The sequence below is a fragment of the Trachymyrmex cornetzi genome, unplaced genomic scaffold (assembly GCF_001594075.2).
Source record: "Trachymyrmex cornetzi isolate Tcor2-1 unplaced genomic scaffold, Tcor1.1 scaffold1201, whole genome shotgun sequence".
NCBI lineage: Eukaryota > Metazoa > Arthropoda > Insecta > Hymenoptera > Formicidae > Trachymyrmex > Trachymyrmex cornetzi.
This window is the reverse complement of record NW_017295764.1, coordinates 27,976-37,925: the sequence shown is the minus strand read 5'-3', so window position 1 is coordinate 37,925 and position 9,950 is coordinate 27,976. Positions and strand designations below refer to the sequence as shown.

Sequence of the window (9,950 nt, the reverse complement as noted above, 5' to 3'; positions counted from 1 at the left end):
GTAATTTTTGTCTCTTGCAGTTTTTCTGTAAAGTTGATAGTATTTGAGTAAAAAATTATTCAAGACTAATATTTTGCAATCTTTAGTAATTAATATCTTGTTAACTATTGCGAAAATTGCAAAATGATAGAGTACTTTTCGACTTAGTTCAGTCCGCTCTATCTACACAAAAGTGATTGACAAAAAAGGTCGGGACACTCTGTATGTTATCTAGAATGTCTCCATGCCTCTTGATACACGCCGAGCGGCCGAGAGAACATATTTCGATCGCTTGAGTGAAGATACGAAATCGAAGGCAGTTTCTCTCTCGCTCTCAGCGCGCCGACAAGGCCAAACAATGAGGACGAGTGCGAATAGATCGACGATATAGTAGGCACGCTTCTAACTACCAAGTCACACGGACACGGGCTCGTGCTTGTGTTGCTATCGGTTGTGCCAGGCCGCCGCCTGATGGCGTTAGTCTCGATGTCGTAAACCGTCACTGGTCTGGCATCCCTGCCGCCGCGTTTTTCTACCAGATTCTTTCGTTTTGTGTAAAAACGCGTCGAATGAGTATATTTGTATTAAGATTTTAAGTGAGACGGTAGGGGCTGTATTCTAAATAATTACTACAATGAATTATTATTTTGAAAGTTATCGTAAAAAAGGTTATATGGTCTATAATAATGGTTCATTGTTCACTAAATCAAAATGATTCATTGTAGATCACCTACCCTTTTCCACGGTAATCTCCAAAATAATGTGGTAAAATAATACAACAGAAAAAATTTGTTTACAGAATAATAAAGCCAAATGTGCATACAAAACAAATGCACAATGAAAAAAATGATAAGTATAACAAACATAAAAAATGCGTAAAACTTAACAAAAAAAACTTACTTTGCAACCCAAAATTCCTAAAATGTGATATTACATGGCCGTCCTTAGCGTGATCTGCTAGTCGATTGGGAAACCGAGGAGTTCAAATGCGAGTCGCTGCATCATAACAGCAAAATTTGGTAACGTCGCATTTACAGAATATCGCAATGGTTCATAGTGCACTACTGGTTCATAGTTCACTATTAGACTACCTACCCTATATGAATCTCTCTCCCATCATGTACACTTTAAATCTCAAATAAGTATATAAATATTATTTCAGTGTTCAAGATAAAGGTAATTGTCATAACATCGTTTTATTTTTACTTTACGCAATCCTTTTTTTCTTTCTTTCCTTCAAATATATTTATCACTGCGTTATTCTACTCGATTTAATTTATATTTTTTTGAAACTACTTTGCAACTAGTTTCTGCGTGACTAGTGCTCGTCGTTTCTTTTCTTTAAGGTTTACATTTTTAGTATTAAGAAAAATTGCGCTAATTGATAACCAGCGTCGACTCCTATTGCCTGTATTACATATTTCATGATTTTATTAATTGTTCTAATTAAAGGAGTCTGTAAAAACTTATTAATTTTTTCGTTAATTTGTGATTTATCTTTTTTTTTTACGTTTTTGACTTCTGGAAAAAAGGGTGTTATCCCAGATAGAGCATGAAGAAGTAACGCCAATCACATTTGATCGATATATCATTTGACGAAATGACAGATTCACGTTGCGTCGCGTTGCGGGGCTTTTCAGGTTGGCTGGCTGCGCACTTCAGACCAAACTATTCTCTCGATTCACACTAGGATCGTGACGCATAATGCACGTATCACGGTCACCTATGAAAGTGGGGCAAGCTCTGGGTCCGCCGGTGCATCCGGCGGTGCTTCAGGAGTGACCGGAAGTAGCCAAGCTACGGAGGAAATCGTCGACGGTACGTGGCGTCTGCACATTCGCCAACTGAAGGAAACTGACAGAGATTGTTACATGTGCCAAATCAACACTAGCCCGATGATATCCGAGCTCGGTTGTCTCGACATACATGGTAAGTGTTATATCTTATCCCTTGTCGTATCGCATATATGTTCACGTCGCATTCTGATCCGGGAGCAAAGAAATCTTGTGTTTGACTTGTAGTTATAAATCCCGAAATGTAATTCTGAATTTAGATTCATGCGATATTTGCAAACTTTCCGCATTGTTTTTAGCCGCAGTATCAAACACCTTTTAATCATGGACGATTATTGCCTTTATTTTAGCATATGGATTTAGATTTTGAAAGCAATGATGTGACAAGATGATTACAACTAACTAAATTTTGATCGTTTATTATTTCGCTGCATTGAAAGAAAAGTTGCGCATCTTAAAATTAACATTTCTGTAGTTCATTTTTAAAATTCTGGATTGAAACAACGTAATAATAAAGGCGTAACAATAAGACAGAATTCGTAAATAAAACCATAGGAGTCAACCTCTAATTATTAAAAATTTCGAGAGTTTATTACATCAATAATATTATATAACTTCGTACGTTTCGACTCCTGTTTGAGTCATTTTCAGCAATACAACATTGATAAGTACAGCAATAAATGAATCGCAGTCAAAACCTTCACATTCTCTGTTTCCAATGTATGCGATTACTAGGACTTCCGTGAGACCATGAGCAAGTTGTCCAATACAATTACTAGGCTGAGTAGCGATAAAAGACTCAGGCTAAAATTTAAACCGTGGAAAGAAATTCAGTAAGAAGAGAACAACAGAATATCATTTACTCATCTCACGAAATCAAGCATGTCACAACAAAAATTGATATAACGTAATAGAGAAAAGCAAAAACATCTCAATTTTTCAATTTTAAATTTCTCGATTAAAATTGGAACATATCTACATCACGATTAGACAGTATGAACAAGACAATAAAATCCCCCATTTTTTATTGCATATTCTTGTGCTCATTTCAAGAGCTGTTCGAAACACTACATTAAGTTCATTTTTATTAAGACCCCTGTAAAGCTGGCCTCCCATTTTTAAAAAAATCAATTCTTTTTAGAGTTCTGAATTGATATTCGATAGTTCCAGAGTTCTTGATAGTTTCAAAAAATAGTTCTAACTATTAAAGGCATAAAAATGTAAATTCAAATTAAAAACATTAACCCTTAATTGTCATACGCAAAAAAATCACGTAAATGTTACACGGGGTTAATTTGACCCCAGCGTTAAAAAGTGTATACTATTCCTAAAGTTTTCAATATTTTACTTTGAAAATTTGTTCGGATACACCTCAAAGCTGCTAAAAGAAGATGTAATTGCAGTTATGGTGAAATTTTACAGTAAATATACTAAAAACAAATTAGTTTAAATTTAAGAAGCATACTCTTTATAAACAAATAAACCGCATATTTTTTTTAATTTTTAAAATTTTTCGCTAAAAATTTAGAGTTGTAGAAACTAAAATAGTAGTATATTTTATGATAAAGCTAAGTCCGACACTGGATATTCTAAAAAAGATATTTATTTTGCCAAATGAATGGGGAAACTTTAGAGAAAGAAAAAACACAATCAACGATTTATTTGACCTAATACAGGGTATTTCTTTTTAAACTAGCCAGGCAAATATTTCAAATGATATTGAGTTTATAGAAAAATATGTCAGACAAAAATTGTAGAGTGCGGAGGGGACACAAGATGGTGGCCTTGAGTTTTTGATGAATGTCAAACTGAAGATCATTTCAAGGTCAACTTTGGTTTTTTAATGGAATGTAGTATCTTTATTGCATATTCTGAAAGAGCATAAAATTCTGCGTTAAAGTTGTCTGACACGTTTTTCATGAAAATCCATTTTATTGTGGAAATTTAGCAATTTAAGCAAAAAAATACGTAAAAAGAATCATACATCAAGTTGTACATGTTCATGAACATTTTTCGTTCTTAGAGTTACCTGGAATCAACGGCGTAGACGTGACGAAAATCTAATCCAATTGAGGTGCTTGATTTACGTGAGCCCCTTGCCTCTCACTACGTATCAGACTACTGTAACATTACAGGAGATATTCAAAAACGTCTCCTCCAACGGCTAGGCACATGTGCAATCGACGTTGAAGTGAAAACGTCGTTCTTCGTAACATTTCTTCAGGAAACATCGGGAGTTGTTGGCTCTGTAGCAAAAGCAATCCCTTTCACGTAAAAAATAATCGCACGGTGTAAATTCTGGTGAATTCGGTGGCCAGCGAATGAAACCATTACTACCTACCCAACGTTGAGGAAATCATTCATTTAAACAATCACGGGCAACACCCGCAGAGTGTGCCGGGGCGCCATTGTGTTGGAACCACATGTCCCTGCGAGTTTGCAAATTAATGTCTTCCAACAACCCTAGCAGATCATTTTGCAAAAACTGCAGGACATCGCTCCATTTAAATTGGCATTAAAAAAGTATGGTCCAACAATTTGCCCATTCAATATTCCGCACCAAGTATTGACCCTCCATTCGTGCTGATTGTCTACGCGACATAATCAAAAGGGATTAATATCTGCATAGTAATGGGAGTTGTGGCGGTTTAAAGCTCCGTTATTGTGGAATGAGGCCTCATCGCTAAAAAGCATCCTGTCGAAAAAAGTGTTATCTTCTTCCAGTCTTTGCAAAAACCACTGACAAAATCGAACGCGTATCCCTTTCTGATCATTAGTCAAAGCTTGATGTCTTTCAATGTGGCACGAGTGGAAATGATTCTCTCGCCCTTAAAACTCGGTTTACTGTAGAAAGAGAGGTGTTTAATTCGAGGCTGATTTTGCGCTGACATACATGCGGGTTGAATGCAACCATCCCCAAAATAACGATATTCAGCACAGTGTCCTCTGTGCGATCTTTTTTCTTTCGTTGACATCTCAATCGACCATCACGTGCTCTAGCGATGAGATTTGAAATTGTTTGACGAGAAGGATTTGTCGACGATTTGGAAATCGAAGTGCATAAAGACGAGCATATTCTCTAGCATTCTCATTACTTCCGCCGTATTCAATTATTATGTCTATAGTTTCCGTGGGTGAATAATCACCCATTGTTGCAATGCTACGTTCTCGTTAAAACAACTTAAGATATATCTTATACGGTGACATTTTATGAAGCATGCAGTATGAGTAATTCTGTGAAATCATATAAGTAATCAACCGATACTTCTTTCTTTTGTAATAATTGAAACGTTGCCTAAGGACGTAAACCTTGGACATACGCGGGCGTCACCATTCATTTACGTTTGTACGTCCATTATTGCATTCTTACATCGTATTGAGCTCGTCAATGCTTGGTGCGGAATACTGGATGGGCAAATTGTTGGACCATACTTTTTTAATGCCAATTTAAATGGAGCGATGTACCTGCAGTTTTTGCAAAATAATCTGCTAGAATTGTTGGAAGACATCAATTTGCAAACTCGCAGGGACATGTGGTTCCAACACGATGGCGCCTCGGCACACTCTGCGGGTGTTGTCCACAATTATTTAAATGAAAGGTTTCCTCAACGTTGGGTAGGCAGAAATGGTTTCATTCGCTAGCCACCGAATTCATCAGACCTTACATCGTGCGATTATATTTTATGGGGTTATGTGAAAGGGATTGCATTTGCTACAGAGCCAACAACTCCCTATGACATGCAGAATCGCATAGGTAATGCAATGGCATTAATTACTGAAGAAATGTTACGAAGAACGACGCTTTCACTTCAACGTCGATTGCACATGTGCCTAGCTGTTGAAGAAGACGTTTTTGAACATCTCCTGTAATGTTACAGTAGTCTGATATGTAGTGAGAGGGGACTCACGTAAATCAAGCACCCCGAACGTGAGAGGCAAGGGGACTCACGTAAATCAAGCACCCCAATGGGATCAAATTTTCGTCACGTCCACGCCGTTGGTTCCTGGTAACTCTAAGAACGAAAAATGTTCATGAACATGTACAACTTGATGCATGATTCTTTTTACGTATTTTTTTGCTTAAATTGCTAAATTTCCACAATAAAATATATTTTCATGAAAAACGTGTCAGACAACTTTAACGCAGAATTTTATGCTCTTTCAGAATATGCAATGAAAAATACTACATTCCATTAAAAAACCAAAGTTGACCTTGAAATGACCTTCAGTTTGACCTTCATCATAAACTCAAGGCCACCATCTTGTGTCCCTCTCCGCACTGTACAACTTTTGTCTGACACATTTTTCTATAAACTTAACAGCATTTGAAATATTCGCCTGGCTAGATTAAAAAGAAACACCTTGTATTTGGTGAAAAAGTTTTGAAAAAAGTATTTTTGGGCACATAATTACAAAAGTATGTAAAAATATTACAAAAAGTGCAAAAACATACAAACATTGATTTCATTCTAGCCCAGAACATTCGACGCGAAAGTAAACGCGGTGCTTATCACACATTGGCCTGTGACACAAAGGCAAATTATTAGGGATGCACCGTCCGGAAAGTATCCGGTATCTGATTTTATCTGGTACTTTTTGACTATCTGACCGGATATCCGAATCTCATTTGTATCCGGGAATATATCCGGTTGAATTTGATATCATTACATTGTTGATTTTTTCTTTCTTATACAAATGTTCTAGAAACAAGCATGCATATTTATGATGTCGGATAATATATCCAATAATAAGATTTTTTTATTTTTTTATTCGAACCGACAAGAATTAAACACTAAGTATAAGCGTATTCAGAGCTATGACGGTTAAAGCTAGATCTTTTTGCCTAAATAATTCCCAGTGAAATATCTATATCCTATATATGTACATGCATACATGTCATATTTTTATAGTTATTTAAACTGCGCGCCGAAATTTTTCCGGACTTTATCTAACGCAATTAAATTACTGCAATAATATCACAAGTTAAATTAAATTGACAATGTACTGAAAACCATAAATAAATTTATTGCGAAAAATATTACTTCAGCCGGGACTTGAACCCGGATCTCTTGTATTCCGTACGAGCGTCCTAAGCCATTAGACCACCGAGGCCTTAATATATTACGAGCTGTAATATATTATACATTCCTGCAAAATTACAATCTTTTTCTCTAAAGAATTTTTTTTTAGAAGCCATTGTTGTAGCGCTCGGGATGCAAGGGTGCCGCTTCGAGCACAGTTTATAGAATTTACGGATCAGCCGTTTACCAGTTGTGCCGTCAAGGTACGACATGCCGCTCAAGGAGTGGCGGAATCACAGATTGGATGTGGCGGTCTCGTTTGGTAAGGGCTCGAGGTCCTCCAATTAATATAGACCAGCGTCCGTGGTGTAACAAGTTTTATTGTCACTTACGAGTTCTAGATGTGTTACTATAGTTTGACCTCTCGCAATAGCGAAGATTCTCACAGTAGTCGTGCTTCCACTTAACTTTTCGGAACGGCCCCAAGGTGCTCGAGACTTACGCTTTTATGCTTACAAATTAGACCAAATTAACCCGTGGTTGCAATAAATTAAAGTCACCTCTTTTGTAATCAAAAGTAGGTGACTTGATTTAACTGTAGATCTGCAGAAAATTTGTAGACGTAGATTTTGGGTATGACCTCTTTTGGTCATAACATCATTTTCTCCGAATCCGGTCACGTATCCGGAAAATGTTGGATATCCAACTCGAAGAAATCACCTTCTCGGATACCCGAGCGGATACTGGATATTCAATGTTACATTCTATCCGGATATCCAACATCTGGTATCCGGTAATTTTACGATTCGGTGCATCCATACAAATTATACTCTTTCTACCAGGTATGTAAATATGAAACCGGAATTTACCAATAGATGGCCATAGCTGTCAATGTAGTTGCCATCAGACCACGTCATTGAGGCCATTTCCTTGTTCTGACATCTGACAAAGATTTTCAACTCACAACAATACAAGTTTCATACAACAGTATAGTTTGTAATAGCTTTGAACATGTCGAATTTTGTGCCTGGAAACTACGATTCGCGGACAGCATTGATTTTCTGTTACCATTTGAAGAAAACTGCTACAGAATTGCATCGAATGCTTGTCGAAGCTTACGGTGAGCATGCTCTTGGTAAATCACAGTGCTTTGAGTGGTTTAAAAAATTTAAAAGTGGCGATTTTGACGTGAGAAACGAAGAACGTGGAAAACCACCGAAAAAGTTTCAAGACCGCGAATTGCGAGCATTGTTGGATGAGGATGACGCTCTAACTCAACAACAACTCGCGGATCAATTGAATGTGACACGAGAAGCCGTCTCCATACGTTTGAAATCCATGGGAAAGATCCAGAAGATGGGAAAATGGGTTCCACATGAACTGAATGAAAGACAGCAGGGAAACCGAAAAACCACTTGCGAAATTCTGCTCGCCAGGTACAAGAGAAAGTCATTTCTCTATCGAATTGTGACTGGCGATGAAAAGTGGATATATTTTGAGAATGCTAAGCGTAAAAGATCATGGGTAACTCCAGGCGAACCATCGACATCGACTGCAAGGCCAAATCGCTATGGACGGAAGACAATGCTCTGTGTTTGGTGGGATCAGAAAGGTGTGATCTATTATGAGCTCCTAAAACCTGGCGAAACCGTTAATACTGAACGCTACCGACAACAAATGATCAATTTGAATCAACCTTTGCGTGAAAAACGACCGGAATATTAAAAAAGGCAAACAAAGTAATTTTGCTTCATGATAATGCACCATCACACACAACAAAACTGGTCAAGGAAACGATCGAGGCGTTTGGTTGGGAAATACTTTCGCATGCGGCTTATTCACCAGACTTGGCTCCGTTCGATTACTACTTATTTGCATCGATGAGACACGCACTTGGTCAGCAGCGCTTCACTTCTTACGAAGATGTACGAAAATGGCTAGATGACTGGTTTGGCTCAAAAGAGCAACAATTTTTTTGACGTGGCATCCATAAATTGTCAGACAGGTGGGAAAAATGTATAACTAGCGATGGGCAATACTTCGAATAAAATATTTTTTATCATTTTCATGCAATAAACGTATATTTTCTATTAAGGGGAGATATACACCTAGGAGCCGGAAAAAAAGGTCATCTTTGTGAATTTTTTTAAGGAAAAGTATTTGAAATTTCGGATTGGGAGTTTTTGTATCTAAAAGTATACTATTCAGGAATATGTTCAATTTTTTTTATTAAAAAAAAACGAAAATTGACGAGCTTGTTGTATAATCTTCGGAGCGCCGTAAAAAAATCCGGGTAAACGGTACCCACTGGCGTTTCTTCAAAAATCATCTGAAACAAAAAAACCAAAAAATTCTTAAATTAGATACTATAATCTAGTACTTGTCATAGCCGATTTTGAAAATATCGATTTATGACAAAATGGCGGACATTTGAACATAACATAGCGATTTTTCGACCAAAAATTAGTTATTATTTTGCCTATAAAACAAAAACGAAGCAACGAAAAAAAAATCCTATGACAAGTACTAGATAATGATGTATAAAATAACCATAAAAAAATTCAAGGCAGTCGGTTTATTGGTTTTCGAGAAATTTTGGGTACCGATTTGAAAAACGTGGTTTCGAGAAAAACGCGTTTGAAAATTTGGGAATGAATAAATCATAAAATTCGTCAACTTACATGGAATCATCGATACCAGGCCCATAGTGTAAGTCTTCTACGGTCGACGGAATATTCATGTCTTCTAAATTTTGTTGTCGGCGCCGTATTCGACCTTCTTCCGTCTGTTCTTGCGCTTGCAGCTCGGCTTTAGCTATGCGAGTTTCGTCTTCATAGCTCCACGCAAACCAATCCCTAATAAACGCATAACAAAAAAGAATCGTGTATTTATTTCGTAAGCTGTCTTGATGTACGGGCACGAAGGAATGAAAGTCAGTTTGCACGATGAACACGAAACTACAATTTTAAAACCGAGCCCTCGAGTGCTTTCTATTGAGAATCGAACATCACTATCACACTTTTTGCATTTTACACATTCCGATAAGGCAGAAAACACTGTCAGAAAATTCAAAATTCAATACCCGATGTTTGAATCTTCTGGTGCGGATGTCTCACGATCAGTCTTCAATTTTTTGGCACTAGAACTAATATTCTCG

The 9,950-nt window shown here is 37.1% G+C and overlaps 1 protein-coding gene across 1 annotated transcript in view; it reads left to right on the top strand.

Moving 5' to 3' along the window:
* The window catches only part of LOC108767048 (uncharacterized), a 36,391-nt gene that overhangs the window by 12,261 nt on the left and 14,180 nt on the right, over positions 1-9,950 (top strand). Inside the window, exon 3 of the mRNA XM_018516682.1 lies at positions 1,620-1,908. Within this exon, the coding sequence (XP_018372184.1) occupies positions 1,620-1,908 (289 nt within the window). The remainder of the gene's footprint in view (positions 1-1,619; positions 1,909-9,950) is intronic.